Source organism: Candidozyma haemuli, assembly GCF_002926055.2.
Source record: "Candidozyma haemuli strain B11899 chromosome Unknown B_2014730914, whole genome shotgun sequence".
Lineage (NCBI taxonomy): Eukaryota > Fungi > Ascomycota > Pichiomycetes > Serinales > Metschnikowiaceae > Candidozyma > Candidozyma haemuli.
Window position 1 is genome coordinate 1,220,739 of NW_020289902.1, and position 16,292 is coordinate 1,237,030.

Consider the following 16,292-nt stretch of genomic DNA (forward strand, 5'->3'; position numbering starts at 1 on the left):
GAGGGAATTTTAGGGGTCGTGGTCGGCCTAACGCTAATATGAGAGACTCATTCGTGCCTAGTGAACGATTCTGATGCCAGCATTGCCAGCCAGCAAAGTAAAGCTGAAAAAGTCGGCGTATTATCAAAGACTTCTAGCTATAATAATCACTTCTCTTCCTTGAAGTTAGAAGTTCGATACTTTCTTCAGTTTATCTACAAAGAATGACAATAGATTAAGTGGAATCGGAACAGCGAGAGCACAATGATGCTCACTGTGAAAAGGCATTGGGTTCTTTCCCTTTGTACTCTAGTGTAGGTTTTCTCTTAGGGCTTCAATATTGGATAGCTAAGATTCAAGAGTATCTAGCCCCATCCTCCCCATACTGATTTTAACGGAACCGAAAAAAACAATCTGTTATTTTTTACCTTGCGGTGGTTGCAAAGAGAACAATGAATCACCTTGACCTCGTTAGGATGCGTATGAAGAAGCTTATGTTCTCACGGTTTATGATATAAATATATGCGTTCACTTCCTTCTAAAAGGCGAGGTTCCAACTTGAGCAGCTACGATACAAAATCTATAAATGGGATTGAAGGACTTTGCGCTTTGTTTAATGGTATTGATGCTCCAAACCACGAACGCAAGAATTATAGTCATCAACCGTGAAGCCTATAACGTCGCAATAATTGTTCTGGTAGCACTGCGTCGTCACTTTCGTGCCATTTGTACAGTTGGGCACATACGGGTTTTCACGGAACATGAGATCAGCATATCTCTGATTAGTGGTAATCTCCAGAACATTTTTAAGCCTTTTAACCACGAATTCATCCCAAAAGGTTGCATTCAATGGTGCGCGTGCTGGCCATTTCGCTTCAGGATCGTATGTAGCTCTAGTATCGTATTCGTAGTTCCAAGAGGGTTCCCTCGCACCATTGACCCATGTCTCGTTCAATCGGGAGTAGTAGTTGAAGGAATTGAGTATGTTGAAAGATTCTTCTTGTACTTCATAGTACCTCCATGACGGGTTTGCTGGTCCAAGGGGCGTAATCGCTTGCGATATCCACGCCATACTAATGGCCGTCTCATTCTTGTAAAGCAACTTAAATTGATCCCTATGGGTATGACCATAGAAAATATTCGCGATGGTGAAGGGGGAAAAGCGTTCCACAATCTTAGCAAAAATACTTGATTGGATAGGTAAAGTGTCGTAGTCACCAGCAGGAATGTGGGCGATGATCCATACTCGTTGCCCAATTTTTTCGCTTTCAACCAATTCATTGATAAGAAAGCTCCATTGACCAAAGAGGTCGGGATCAGCTTCCATGTTTATATAGGAGTATAAGTTTTTCTGGTAGTAACAGTTTGAGTTGAGAGAGATGACTTTCAAACCGCCTTTGGTGACAGTGGCATATGACGAATAATGGCGTCTAATGAAATCTTTAAGAGAAGACTCAATCCAGCCGTTATCCACCCAAAGTTCACTTATAAGTTCATCATTCCAGTGAAGTGAGATATCTGAGGTATTGATCATCAATTTATTGGGCGCTAGTTGCCCATAAGGGAAGGTGTCGTGGTTACCCAATGTCGGGTAAATAGGTAGCTTATTAAGAAAGTGTTTCATGATTCTGTAAGATCTGGTTTCAGCATATTTCGTAGTATTAGCATCGCAATGTGCAACATCGTGGTCAACAATGTCACCAGTGAAAATGGCGAATTCATAATCGTTCTGGCTAAAAGTTGAAGAGATAAACTTTAAGCTGTGGTTCAACATTACTTCAGGAGGGTCACACTTGTAATTACCGAAAGTAGTTGCAGGTTCCCAAACCGAGTTCCAACCCCGGTAAATGGGAATATCATAGAATTGGCCCTTCTCATAGGTGCCACCACCGATGAAATGGGCTTCTGGATAGAACGAGAGGTCAATTGAACTAATGTCAGCACCTGCAGCTTTATAATTTGCAGTGAAATTATATTCGTCGGGAGTGAGTTCTTTATTGAAAGACTCGGGTAGGCAACAGAGCCCTTGAGAGCAATTGGCTTCAGCACCTACCTCAAATCGCAATTGATTATGAAAATCTGAAAGATGGAGGACATTAAAAGTTTCGGAAGCTTGATTATAAGCTGGTTCAGAATTATGCTTCGGTTGCTTTGCAGGCCACATAGAATCCAAATCTATTATAGTTGATATCTCCGGTGTTTCAGGTAAATCGCAATAGTTGCCCTTATAGTGACAGTAATAATCAAGAGAAAGTTCCGAGGACAAGTTAAAATGCCTTACCATTTCGGTAAAATCATTATAAAAAAAGTTAATGGAAGTTGCTTCTTTTGTGTGAGTCAGTTCTGTCCCTGGGTGACCAAAGTTGTTTTGGTGAGAGGTGAAGACAAAAAAGTCCATGAATTCACACTTGGAATCTTTTCCCAGATTCTGTTCCAAGCAATACTTATATAAAGTGAGTGAAATCAAATGTTGTTTATCAGGGTTGCTGAACAATAGGTATTTGGCATGTTTTATCTTGTTGTGGCAAGTCTCACATCTGTTCCCCTCAAAATGAGAAAGGTTTTGCAAGTTATAGTCGATAAACTTAGTCTCCTCTAAGTCCAATGCTTGATAGATACTGTCGATTACCGAAGAAGAATGCAGCCGTACATTCAATTGTGTTTTTATTGAATCATAGTTTTGAATAGTGTACGCCAATGCCATTGAAATGGCTGCAAAAAAGCGGACAAAAAGCATTGAGAACAATGGAAATCGTGTCAGATTAGGAATCGAATTTACTGTTTCTCGACTGTTCTCCTAATTCCATATAAGAAGGGAGAATGATATAAATATTGAAATATAGAACAGGAAATGAGAAAAAAGTAGGAATGCTATCCTTTATACGCAAGCCATTCCAGACCTTATCTTTGTGCCGATGGAACACACACGTGGAGACCAATTGCGCCTTGCATTGACGTAGGTCAGCCAATATAAAGAGAAGCTTTTTTAGATTCAACCTTTTATCTATAGCAGTAGCATCAGTTCTGCTTTGACATAACCATTTAGTAGCTCAGGAATGGCATAACAAATTTTGTAATATACTAGCCGATCAAGGGGGTGTCGTTTTCTCCGACGAGAATAATTGCGCCCCTACGATGTAATCTACCAGGCGTCCCCCCGGGTTGCCTTTCTGATATTATGATGGTTCAAGCGGAGCCTATGCAGATAACTTGACATGTGGAAATTTTCTAGAATTCATATAGCTATACAAAAGGTCATCAGGGAATGGAAAAATTGGCCTTATGAAACACGCCTCGATTCAGTAATTGAAGCCCTGCCAAATTGCAAAGGCCATAAAAAAGCTGTAGACAAAACTACAAGCTTTTATTCATGAAGCGCCTTCTGGTGAATGCTAGCCAAAACTTGCTCGGGGTACTTTCGTCGTCGGCGTATACTCTTTTCAACAACCGGTCTGCCAATTCCTGGCGAAATTGCTGCAAATAGCCCCGGAGCAAATCAGCATCATTCTTGGAGGAGGGGGCCTGGTAGAGAGCATTCAAAGGGAAACCAATGTCACCAGGCAAAGCAAACGAGTCAAGAGCTAAGTTGTTCAAGACCCTTGTAGCTTCCCTATAGCTGATTTTACCATTTAGCTTCGATAAACAATCGCTCACAAACAATATACCGTAAATAAGTAATCTATCAGCAGGACCCTTGATATCGAAATTCTTGAAGAAGGAGTTAGCTCTGAAAAGGTCCAAAGTTTCCTCAACAATATCATACTCCGATTCGGGAGGGTATGATGGGCCACGGAATTGGGTATGAATTGGCAACAAGACAACGTTTCCAACAACTCTCTCTGAGGAGCTATCACCGAGGAAGGTTGAATGATATGCGGGCATGGTGGTGAAGTGTAATCGATTGAAGTTAAACTAGCTAGGTGTCTTGATCTTGAAATATTATGCACTCCATAAAAGCCACTGCGACAGACCCGACAATGGTGTTTCTCTAGCAGAGAGTAGAAGATGGGAGACAACGGTAAAAATCTAAAATCATAGGTGGTCTCATGAAATGAGTGGTGATGACGTTCATTTTAAATCATGAGCTCGAATCTTAACACTCAGGCCAATCACCTGTCTCCTTAACATATTGGCGTGAGTGACTTCAGTCTATATGGAATGCGAGTGTTCTTTAAAGGGACATAAGTATCTATCTACATCATCGAAAAATTTCAGAACATTAATTAAGTACTGTCAGACTCTGATACGCCTCTAACCATTAAGATCGCTCAAGCTATAAGCCATTTCCGAGAGGTGACCTGTACGCTCCTCGCTTTCAGTCATGTTCTTTAGCAATCGAAATCGCTATTTTTTACTGGCGACGCACGCTCAGTAGAGGCGCCCTTTGTATGAATCCTGGTCTCACGCTTACCCTGATGCGGTTTAGAATAGACGAGTAACACTAGAATGTCGAGGCTGCTAAACAAGTCGAAGATTTTTTTTTTTAAAAAAAGCAAAAAGCAAAACAAATGACAGAAAAGAAAAAACAAACCAATAACAGCTATTAAAGAGTTTGTGATTCCATTATCTATTTCTTACTTTACGTCAGCGAACGATTATATGTCCAACTTCCCAAGTCGACGAGAGGCGCCTGCATTTGTATTTTTTTTTTCTCTCTATCAGCGAACTGCCTAAGTCCCTTTCTCTAGGAATCGTCAGCCATTTCATCTCGACTTGCAACGTCCAGCAATCTGTGAGTGATTTACTTACTATGTCTTACGGTAATTCTTCTACCAGGCCTGATGGTGTTAATCTTCCAGAACATCTAATACCCCAAGGCATGTTTGGACAAGTAGGCCGAAATCAACGGCCTACGCCAGAATACACATCTACTTCCAACTATCCAGATATCCATTCACGACAAGAACATCCAGGGTACAATTCATCTCCAGCTAAAACAACAAATCGGCCTTACCAAAAGCCAAGTAACATCTCTCATTCTGCCCTGCTGCTAATATATGAGTCTCCCCAACAGCTACCGTCATTACCGGGCAGCCAGCCATCCAAGGTAAGCCTACAAAGTCCTCAGAGCCGTTCCCTGCTGTCTCATGATCAGCCACTGTCACAGTTACCATACCCGGTCTCCAGCACCTATTCTGACAACGGTAAAATAAGCGATTTCTCTTACCATCAGGATTCCGCTTACAATGGCAAGCCAAAGGGGTACATATCGGCCCACCAGAGTGATCGTCCACCAAATCAATACCAACGCCTGATGCTGAGCTTACTGAGCAACCCTTACCAGACATCATCGGCTGGTCCGATTGGTGGACAACTTCCCAGGCAGGCCCTGCGTGGCTCACTCCCTGCCCATAATGGAAGCATTCAGCAGGGCCCTTCTGTGTATCATGATACCTTGCAAAACTATAGCCAGGCCCCTGTTGCCTTTGGCACCGTGCCCGAGGACGGCTACATAGAGGTCGAGAGTTCTTACTCAGGTAGTGATGCTGGCTTTTACCAGAGCAGCGTACCGCCATCCCAGCCCGGCATGTTCGGATATACTCCATCACAGCAGTTAGTCACCTCACGGAAACCACCACCACCTATGAAGCCAACCGCGGATGGCCGTAGGATTGTATCATCCCCCACTGTGCCTAGCTACCCGCAGATCCCATCTTGTCAGGGTCAAGTTGGCCAACAGCATGCACAGCAATTAAGGATGGAAGCTCGCACAAAGTCATTGTCGTCCTCATCATCAAAGCATAACAGTGCCCCAACTGCGGCGCACAATCAACCGCAATCTCAGAATAATCGCAGTGGTAATACCTACTCGGGTTCCTCACACTCATTCTCGCTTTCATCAAAGTCAAGGTCATTCAGTTCACTCGGCAAATTATCTTCATTATCAACGAAGAAGTTCTCCTCTTCGGCGTCCCTACAAAAAGGGGGTGATCGCAATGTTTCTTCCTCAACTCTTACATCCCAAAAAACTATGGCCATGTATCAATCCCGCAAACCTGCTATTTATCCGGCAGTTCTTTCTCGTGTTGCTAAAGCATTCAAGGATTCCATAGTCTTAACAATCAACATGAAAGACGGCCTAGAATATCACGACTCTTTTACGGGTGATACAGCGGTGGACGCTATTTGCAGTATAATCAGGACGAATGATCGTAATCTAGCTTTGCTTTTGGGTCGTTCATTAGATGCTCAAAAGTTTTTTCATGATGTAACATACAATCACAGACTTCGAGACTCAAGCCATGAAGTCTATGCCTTTAGTCGCAACTATAACGATGTTGAATTTTTTGCGGAAGATGCCACCGGGAGCAACAATAATTCGAACCGAGGCTCGTATAATGAGCATCAGATATCAGTTCTGCCGCAGCCTCCGTCTACAGTTCCCTACCCAACCTCATCGGCTCCACCGAGTATACCACCTAGTCCTGTGGACGGTGGTGTTGCAATGTTTGGACAACCACATAAAACAAGAGATCAGGAGGAGTCATCAGGAGTGAATGGCGTGTTCACAATATTGAGCAATTGCTATTCTCCAACTTGCACTCGTGATCGCCTTTGTTACTCAATCGCTTGTCCTCGCAGGTTAGAGCAACAGGCAAGGCTAAATATGAAACCACGAGGTGGGCTCAAGCGAGCTGTATCAAGACTCTCTTTACACGATAATGAAACCAGCAAGACGCTTTGGCATGAAACTGTCGATGAGCTGGTTTTGGCAGAACTTGATAAACACGAAAAAATGAGACAGGAGTTGATTTACGAGCTTATTTATACTGAGAGAGATTATGTCAAGGATCTTGAATTTATGACAGATTTCTATATTTTACCACTTCGCAATCCCACGAACAATATCATTCCGGAAAGGGAGAGGGAAGCCTTCATTCGTACTGTCTTTGGTGGTGTCAATGAATTGCTTCGCTTGGCAAAGAACCTTAGCGAATCTTTAACGAATCGACAGCAAACTGAAAAACCCGTCGTTGAGAATATCGGGGATGTCTTCCTACAATTCGTTGGCAGCTTTGAACCCTTTATAAAGTACTCGGGCAACAAGGTTTTTGCAAGCTTTGAGCATGAAAGGCAGCAGCAAGTGAATATGAAATATGCAAGGTTTTTGGATGCGATTGAGAAGAAGCCAGAGTCAAGAAAGCAGGATTTGTCGTCATTCTTAATTAAGGGAGTGCAGCGCCCAGCGAGATACCAGCTACTCCTAGGAGGAATTTTGAAAAACACGAAAGAATCTTCGTCAGATTACAATAATCTTTTGAAGGCTAAAGAAGAAATCGAGAAAGTCTTGAATAAGATTAATGTTCAAACTGGAGAAAGCACCGATCGGCACAAAATTATGGTGTTGCACAGACTTTTGGGCAGACAAACGCTCGAAGATAGATTCAGCTTCAAGCTCAACTATAACAACAGAATAGTTTACCAGGTGACGCTCAACCGTAAGAGGGACAACGAAAAGATTGATTTGTACCTTTTTGAGCACGCTTTGCTTCTCGTTAAACATAAGATCCAGAACAAGAGAGAAGTACACAAGGTATTTGAAAAGCCCATATACTTACCATTGCTCTTCGTGAATAGTGGGTATGACTCGCCAGGCATAAAATCTATCCTACCCTTTAGAGAGAATGGTTCAATCATATCGGATACAAACTTAAGGAATCGTGCAGAGGTTTCCAATTACAATCCGGTCTCTTCTTCCCAGCAAAAGTTTCAAGTCAATTTTTTGGGTCTTGGGAACAACCCCGTTCACGTTTCTTTATACGCTGATGATGTTACCAACCAGAGTCAAATCTTGCTGCAAGTACAGCAGCAACAGAGAAAACTTTTGGAGAAACATGACATTTTCTCCTTAAGTAAATACGAGACGAGACGGTTCACTGGACACAACCGGATCAACTGTGCTGTTCCATGTTATGGTGGTAAGAAGTTGTTATATGGAACGGATGCTGGCGTGTGGGTATCTACAGTTCGTTCCATTAGTATGACATCCAACGAAAAAATTTGCTCTGATCCAACAATGGTGATCAGTAAACCTTACATTTCGCAAATGGAAGTGCTAGTTGAGTACTCCAAATTGCTAGTGCTATCTGAGAAGACGTTGTACGAGTTTGACTTATCTTGTACAGATTCCCTTGACCACGTCAAGAATACAAGAAGTGGAAAAGTTATATTGAACTATGTGTCCTTCTTTAAAACTGGAGTTTGTGATGGCCGGTTGTTGGTTTGCGCTGTTAAGAGTGGAAGCGCTAAGGCAATTAGTATAGTCGAGCCTACTAACCCCTTTGATTCGAAAAATAGAGGAAAAGGAAAGAAACCAGAGGTTCGAGAGATTGCTTTCATGTCAGAGCTTGTATCCATTTCGTTTTTGAAGACTAAGTTATGTATTGGCTGTACTAAAGGCTTTGAAATTTTATCCTTGGAAGCTGGGAGGAAGGAACCAATTCTTGACGAGGCTGACCCATCTTTGGACTTTGCCACTCAGCGGGAAAGTGTTGCCCCGCTTGGAATCCACAGGTTGGGCAAGAACTTCCTTTTGAGTTACAGTGAATTCTCATTTTTGATTAACCGTAACGGTTGGCGAACGAAGCATGACTGGGGCATTTTCTGGGAAGGGTCGCCACAAAACATTGCCTTGTTCTATCCTTATCTTTTGGCATTTGATCCTGGATTTATTGAAATCCGTGACCTTGAAAGTACAACACTTATTAGGGCTTTGATAGGGGAGAACATACGATTTTTGCATTCTAATGAGCATGAGGCACTTTACGCTTGCGAAGAGAACGGATTTGACATAATCGTTTCTATTGACTTCTTGAACCTTAAGCCGAAACAGAAAGCATAGGAGTTGATAATAGCTTTTATCCTAAAGCCAAACATTTACGAATTTAACAAGCGCTATATCATGCAACGTTTTCAACAAACTTGTAGACGAGCTACATTGAATGTAAAAAAGAAGCAACACAGGGCAACTGAAGTTACAGAAGAATAATAGAATTATATATGGTCATATTTAAAAGAAATCATGGAAGAAGCAAGGAACAAGGAGAAGTGGTTTTTCGGCTGCAAGAGTTGATTTTCCAAAGAAACTGTCATGAACGCGCCAGAGAAGCCTGTCGTGCAGCAACTCTTCTTTTATTGCAGCATGAAACGTTTGACAAATGATCTAACGTACCTTGACAGCGAAAAAAAACTCCACTTGAAAGAATGGAGTACGTGCCATACTACTTTCTGAAACCCGTCTGATATACTGTTTCTTTCCAAACTTGTTTTATGTACATCTTAGCTCGTCGATTTGCCCATGGTCTGAGCCTCGGTAGAGTCGCGGAGATTTTTTTTTTTTTTTTTTTTTTTTTACCTTCGCTCTGGCAGTTTGAGATTCGAATACAACTCTTGTCACCCACCTCTTTCCATCGATGTCAGCCTTTCTTGAACAACTTCAACCAGAGCCGATCTTTCAAGTGGGGATTCCTTCAGTTGACAGACCTTTCGGCCTTCATTTATGGCCTCTTTTCAACGCTGTTTTTCAAAAGATTGCTGGATACCCGGCCGAAGAGTTTAGGTTTGTTCACAACCAAACCTTTTTGGCGAACGGTTGGCACGCTATTGGCATCATCGTTGTTTACTATGTCATAATTTTTGGCGGTCGTGCTCTTTCAAATGCCGTGGGAGTACCGGCTTTAAAGTTGAACATTTTATTCCAAGCTCATAACTTGGGTTTGACTATAGCCTCTTTGGTTTTGTTGTTGTTAATGGTGGAGCAATTGGTGCCCATTTTATACAACCATGGGCTCTTCTATGCGGTATGCGACTCAGGTGCATTTGCCCCAAAGTTGATTACATTGTATTACTTGAATTACTTGACTAAGTACTGGGAGTTGGTTGATACCGTCTTCTTGGTTTTGAAAAAGAAGAAGTTGTTGTTTTTGCACGTGTACCATCATGGAGCAACTGCTTTGTTATGTTACACCCAGTTAAGAGGTTCAACAGCTGTCGAATGGGTGCCAATTTCCTTGAATTTGGCGGTTCATGTCGTCATGTACTGGTACTACTTCTTGAGTGCTCGTGGCATCAGAGTTTGGTGGAAAGAGTGGGTCACGCGCTTTCAAATTATTCAGTTCGTCTTGGATTTGATTTTCGTTTACTTTGCCACGTACACACACTATGCTTTCAAATACTTTCCTTGGTTGCCACACATGGGTGACTGCTATGGTTCCGAAATGGCAGCTGCTTATGGATACTTCATCTTGACTTCGTATTTGCTTTTGTTTATCTCTTTCTATATCAAGGTTTACAGAAGCAACGTGACCAAGAAGCAGAAAAAGGAAGAGGCAACTTCTTCTAAGGTTGAGGGTGGTGTTTCTAGTGGCGTCTCTGTCGGCCCTAAAGGCACGTCCAAGGCACGTTCCAGAAAAGCCTAAATGTTGCTGGACGCCTAAGAACTAGCATCATCGGTATGTAACACCGGTCCTTTGTTTGCCCTTTAAAAATTCATCATTTAATTAGACAATAAGGGTATGTTAATTTGCGTCAATCCGAGATTGAGAATAATTGAAACCACCTTGATCCAGTAGAACTACTAGTAAGCTTGCTTTTTTTCAGCCGTGTACTTCAGCCTTGATGTATGGCCAAGCTAGCCACTCGAAGTGACGATTAAATGTCTCTGCCTGTTTGATAGAGGGAGAGCTGGTCTAGCGCAATCAAATACACAACCGACCTCAATTTCTGACTTAGTAATGGGGACCTTTATGGTCTACACATGTGCTTATCGTATTCATAATTATCGAAACAATTTTTGTCTCCTCTTTTGCTTGATGAAAAAGACAGGTGGGACACGAAATGGCTCTACGGTAGCACGGAAGTGCGGCATGTAGGAGAAGCCGGGACCAGCATAATTCGCAATGGCTGAGAGAAGGAATGTGTAATCGACTGTCTTTAGCCGCGCAGGAATAATGAGGTAACGTACAATAACCAGCAGCTGCAGCTTTTAAGAAAATCAGAGAATTCATTACCAGCTCTTCTGAACCTACTGCATGGAGGTAACAGTTGGCTATAAGCCAAAGCATTTCTTGTCCGACCGTGTACCAAAAAACCTTGCGCGGTTGCTACTCGCACGGCTTGTCCGGAAAAGTATGCAAGGCTGAAACAGCGGGGCGAACGAGACAAGCGTTAGAGAAGGGCCTCGGCAAACTGAGGAAAAAAAAAAAAAAAAAAAAAAAAAAAAAACAACGTTGAATCAAGTAGAAATAGAAGGAAAGGCCTGGCTGTGATTTCTTAAGTGCCATGTGTTTATCGTATCGGAAGAACGAGTCGTCAACATTGGCAAGTTAGTCCTACATTTTTGGGGAGGAATAAGAAACTAGCACCAAGTCTCTTGGCAGCTAAAAGTCCCACAATACAGTCAGAAGTAGGGGCTACAACTTTAATAGCAAAGGGTAATCGTGATAGCAGAAGAATGAAATATAAAATAAACTAAAACGAAGGAAAGGGCAAAAAAAAAAAATGGTATGTTCGACGTAAGGGAGCTGTAAAACCGGCATACCAGGTGTGTTGTCCCGAGGGAGAAACTGGATACGGCTGTAGCGGAAACAGGCATTATGCCGATGAAACCGGTGGGAATAGGGGAAACGTCGGGCGGATGCCTGCGGCATTGAAAAGGTTCCAAAATTGCAACAATATCTTAGGGTTACTTGAGAAGCTCTCCAAAATAGAGATCAACAGAAATCTACTAGAATGAAATACAACAATTCCGGGGCCAGAGACACTTATGATAATTTTGATTTAGAGAAGCTGTCGCGATTTACTCATTCGCGGGAACCGCAATTGCATGAGTATGATTACGTCAAAAAGGAGAGTACACAAAATCTGGCGAGGCGAGCGGCTTAAGCAGCGGGAACTGGGCGGATCCGCCCCTATAACCAGAAATGAGCAAAACTTGCCATAGCCTCGCCAAGTCTTATACCTGAGCCCAATAGAGTTATGGCGTATAAGAGGAAAGCTCACAATCGTTTAAAGAGTTTTTGGCAGACAACTGAATAGCAGGAAAGTTTTAAAGGCAAGTAGCAAATGGGCAAAGCCAGAAAAAAAAAAAAAAGACGTGGAGAAAAGGTAACAAGAGATGGATTTGCAGGCCATAAGCTCAGAAAGGTAACAACAAAGATGCGGGTACCAGGACCAAGGCAATGGGGCTAGGCAACTTGCCGTATGAACCCCCAGGTAGAGCGCAGCAGACCCGAAGATACCGGCAATGTGTCGGCGGATATCAGTGGACCCGCACCAGCGTCAGAGCGTGGAGTGATCGGAAACAGGGTGCTCGCGGCAACCCATAGGGGCACAATTTCGTTTAGGGGAGCTAGGCAATATCAGGGAGCAACCCCAACCTAGCGCGGAAGCCCCAGAGCGGCCATTTTGGGTTCGGCAATGCCGGCAGGAATTCTTTCCGGCCTGGAGCTTATGCAACGACCTGTCACCGGCTATGCGCGCGCCGAGCTTGCCGCGCCTGGCTAGGCAAGTGGTGTAAAAGAAATGTCTCGTAGAAGAACATGATGGAAGGTCTAATGGTCACTACGGTCACCTTGAGATAAATCAAAATGTATTTTGGAATGTCCAAGAGAAAAAAAAATAATTGTGTCAACAACCTCGGTTTTTGGACTTTCCGCTTACTCAGCATTACGCTTGCGCCCGCCAATTCTCCGGTGGCACAATAGGTCGGTCTACACTGCGCTGCGTTGGGGCCGCAGCAGCTAAATATCTATACTTACCTCAGCCGTCCCGTGGTCGCCGCGCTCAACTTTCGGACCTGGCGGATCCCGGCTGGTATATATATTGGCAGCGTCTCGCAAGACCCGTGGCAATTTTTTACTAATACATTTTTATATCACTACCTAACACTTTGTTTTTCTGCCGTTGTCATTATCACAATCTCGTTAACTACCATGAGTAACACTTGCAAACTTCCTTCCATACGACTGCTCTCGCTTGATCTCCCTATACCGGGCCAGGATCAGTATTCGAGTAACACACCAGCTACTGGACAAAATCCACATTATCAAACATATGCCCAGTCATACGAGCCTTACTATCAAAACCTTCAAGGATCATATAATGCCTACGCCCCTATGGGGCCTGGCCCCGCGCTTGGCAACCTTGGCGCCACGCCCTCGCTGGTGAACCTGCTGTTTCTGACCCAGACTCAGTCCCAGGGCTATGATCACGTTCATGAACGGCCAATAACTCCATACTATCACCCGGTACCCCAACAGGCTTATTCATTCCAAGCTGCGCCGCCATCACGGCTGCCTTCCTCAGTGGCGTCGGTTTCGGGAGTGGCACACACTGAAGGGGACCTGGAGCACAAACCTGCCATCACACTTCCGTCTGCGCCCGCCCCACAAGCTATGGCAACTGTAACAGCGCCATTGCAGCAGCATAACCAGACCCCACCGACTAACCACCTTTCGCCATCGGCTACTGCATCGCCTCAACCGGCTTCGTCGTCGTCGCTGCCTCAGTCTCCTAGAGACTCTGCATGGAAACCACGTAAAAAGAGGCAATGTCCTGAATGCCATCTTTTCTTTTCAAATTTGGCCACCCATAAGTCAACTCACCTCAAACCCACGAGTAGACCGCACTTGTGCAAGCTCTGCCATCGTGGATTTGCGAGACCAAACGACTTATTCCGCCATTTTAAGTGCCACTGGAAAGAGATCGGTGCAGACAAGGGTCAATTTCGCTGCCCCTTCAAGAACAATTCGTCTGATGCAACTGAGGACCATTGCTGTCATACGCTGGGTATTTTCTCTCGATGCGACACCTATAAAAACCACTTGAAGGCTATTCACTTTCAGTATCCTTCAGGTACCAAAAAATCACAGCGTAACAACGTTCCGGGAAACTGTCGTTTGTGTCAGCGGCAATTTGCCACGGTAGATGATTGGATCGCTAATCATATCGACACAAACGACTGTCCATTTGCATCTCATTAGACACGAGCATTACGTGAAAGATATGCCAGAGCATCTGACTAAAAATTACTGCCCGGCTCAGTGTTCTTATTTTAGCCATGACTAAAACAGATGCAAGGCCACGGAATTGTATTTATGAACGCCTAGCGTATTACGAACTTAAGCATGAACGATCTACCACATTGTGGTACACGGAGGTCGACGGAATATAAAATATAGAAATTCAAGGAGAATCAGATTGGGAAATAATGGAAAGTAGCTGTTAATACAGGCGGATTTTACATAAATGGTAAACAGGCTTCGTTATAGTTGGAAAAAGGCTCACCCGGAACTAAAGGATCCATCTTGTTAGGTACTTGGAATACTCCAAAACTGGACCGTTTTTACGTTTAGTTGGATTCTTTTCTACTTTTTTGTCTTTTTCCTTATTCCTTCCTTCGATATGATTTATAGTTTTGATTGATAAGACGCAAAGAACAAGTGTTTATTCCCTTACCATCATTCATCGGAAAACATGCGTTCCGTCCGAAGCCGTTAAGTTCTCACTTTAAGCCTCGATGGAGAACGGCCCAAAGAAGGAGCCGAGTGGCCCCTTCGCGCCGGTTAAAGGCAAGAACGTAGTAGGCTGAAAATGAAACAACAGAATGGTATTTAGGAGGAGAACGGACCTTCCTGAAAACCCCCCTTTTACCGGTGGGTATGTTTAAAGCTCCGTTGTTCCCAAAGCTGCAGATACTCTTTCCTTTCTGTTCTTTCCATTAGGACCGTAACGGTATTCAGAGAGTATGGCGAGGCGAGGCGGGAGAGAAACTTGGAACACAATCCAAAAGATCCAAAAAAGTAAAAATAAGAAAAAGAACAGAGGACTTCGACAACAGTGAGCCGTGAAATATAGTTCCCTAATTCTGAGTTACAGTACATTCGCGATGTTTGCTTCCTACGAGCAGACTCATAGCATGTGTTCTCTTCAGGTATATAGTTGTCGAGCCATAGTGGAGACTCTCTCAGCAAGTCTAGAGTGTCCTCTTCAATAAAGTATGAAAAAACAAAAAAAAAAAAAAAAAAAAAAAAAAGGATATCAAAGGCGCTTCCATAAATTTGCGCAAAGTTTAGTCTGTGTTACACCTTTCCTGTCCCGTACGCACTTCCTGAGAAGTCGTACGCGAGACCGCTAAGGCTGATAGATGCATAACGCCAATACCCAATCCTGACTTTTCACATTGGTTGCTTGCCAACATCCAAAACGTGAAACCGAAAGAAGAAAGGTAGAAAGGCGGGAATACCAATGGCAAACGGGACCAAATCTACGATTTAGGCCTCTTGGTGGGTACGTATCTTAAGAATTTGGTGTTTGCTACTACCCTCCCTGACAGTGTGGAGCTGCTAGCCGCATTATGTTGCGACCTACAATGGGAGTTTTCACGTTCAGGATACACCGAGGAACTGAAGAACGCCCATGCAGGCGAGAGACAGGTTTAAACGGTACTGACCTCCATTATGTTCGTCCAATTTTCAATAACAACGTTTCTTCTTCAGTTTCTTATGGGCTTGCCAACCGCTGTTAAGGTCCTTGTGGCCGTTTTCCTTGCCTCCACGTACAAGACGCTTCCTCTTGTCTACGTCGTGAGGTTCTACGCCGCCGCCTTGAAGAGCATCATGTTCAAGAGAAGTCAGTACAGAAAAACTAGACAAAACACTTATGGTATTACCGGGAAGAACCCAATGGACGTTTTTAGAGCTATCCCTTATCATACCTACTGTTCTCCACTCGAGCTCGACATGTTTTTGCATAAGTCTAACTCAACTTACTTCATTGATTTGGATATCGCCAGAACGAAGTTCCTTTGCCAAATGTTCCAAAAATTGTTTTTGGACTACTATGACAATGCCACAGGTGATTTTAAAGGGAAGAGCATAAACAATTTCCCCTATATCCCTGTAGCTCAAGTGCAGTGTACATTCAAGAAAGAAATTAAAGTCTTCCAAAAGTTCTCTATCCTTAGCAACGTCTTGGCTTGGGACGACAAATGGATCTATATTTTGTCGAAGGTTATCCATGCTGATGGTAAGCTTTCTGCTTTGTCTATCACCAAGTATGTCTTCAAGAAGTACGGCCGTGTATCTATCAAACCCCAGGAGTTCCTCACACATTGTGGGTTGTACAACGAGGCGGTCGAAAAGATTAACCAAGAGAATATCAAGCTCGTTGAGCATATGAACAATACTGCCGAAGGTTTGGAGCAACTTGCGGAGAAGATGGAGACCACATCGTCTTTGAGAGACCACCATATATAATATGATAATTATAATTTATATTGAGAAACGTAATAATCATTAAACTCATTTTGATTC

At 43.4% G+C, this 16,292-nt stretch overlaps 5 protein-coding genes across 5 annotated transcripts; 4 read left to right on the forward strand and 1 right to left on the reverse strand. All coding sequences in view use genetic code 12, as the record gives it.

Annotated features, from left to right (window-relative positions):
• Positions 1-592: 592 nt before the first annotated feature.
• CXQ85_001366 (uncharacterized protein) lies at positions 593-3,861 on the reverse strand (the record flags this gene model as incomplete). The annotated part of the gene is made up of 2 exons (XM_025485080.1): positions 593-2,586; positions 3,396-3,861. 2 exons carry the CDS (start codon positions 3,859-3,861, stop codon positions 593-595), a joined length of 2,460 nt encoding a protein of 819 aa, XP_025340011.1.
• An 868-nt stretch (positions 3,862-4,729) lies between these two features.
• On the forward strand, positions 4,730-8,821 carry ROM2 (Rho family guanine nucleotide exchange factor; the record flags this gene model as incomplete). The annotated part of the gene is made up of 2 exons (XM_025485081.1): positions 4,730-6,174; positions 6,205-8,821. 2 exons carry the CDS (start codon positions 4,730-4,732, stop codon positions 8,819-8,821), a joined length of 4,062 nt encoding a protein of 1,353 aa, XP_025340012.1.
• A 571-nt stretch (positions 8,822-9,392) lies between these two features.
• On the forward strand, positions 9,393-10,397 carry FEN12 (fatty acid elongase; the record flags this gene model as incomplete). The annotated part of the gene is made up of 1 exon (XM_025485082.1): positions 9,393-10,397. The coding sequence occupies one exon, from the start codon at positions 9,393-9,395 to the stop codon at positions 10,395-10,397; it is 1,005 nt and encodes a 334-aa protein (XP_025340013.1).
• A 2,514-nt stretch (positions 10,398-12,911) lies between these two features.
• Positions 12,912-13,961, forward strand: STP4 (Stp4p; the record flags this gene model as incomplete). The annotated part of the gene is made up of 1 exon (XM_025485083.1): positions 12,912-13,961. One exon carries the CDS (start codon positions 12,912-12,914, stop codon positions 13,959-13,961), a length of 1,050 nt encoding a protein of 349 aa, XP_025340014.1.
• Positions 13,962-15,482: 1,521 nt separating this feature from the next.
• CXQ85_001370 (uncharacterized protein) lies at positions 15,483-16,235 on the forward strand (the record flags this gene model as incomplete). Its single annotated transcript, XM_025485084.1, has 1 exon — positions 15,483-16,235. The coding sequence occupies one exon, from the start codon at positions 15,483-15,485 to the stop codon at positions 16,233-16,235; it is 753 nt and encodes a 250-aa protein (XP_025340015.1).
• Positions 16,236-16,292: the final 57 nt, after the last annotated feature.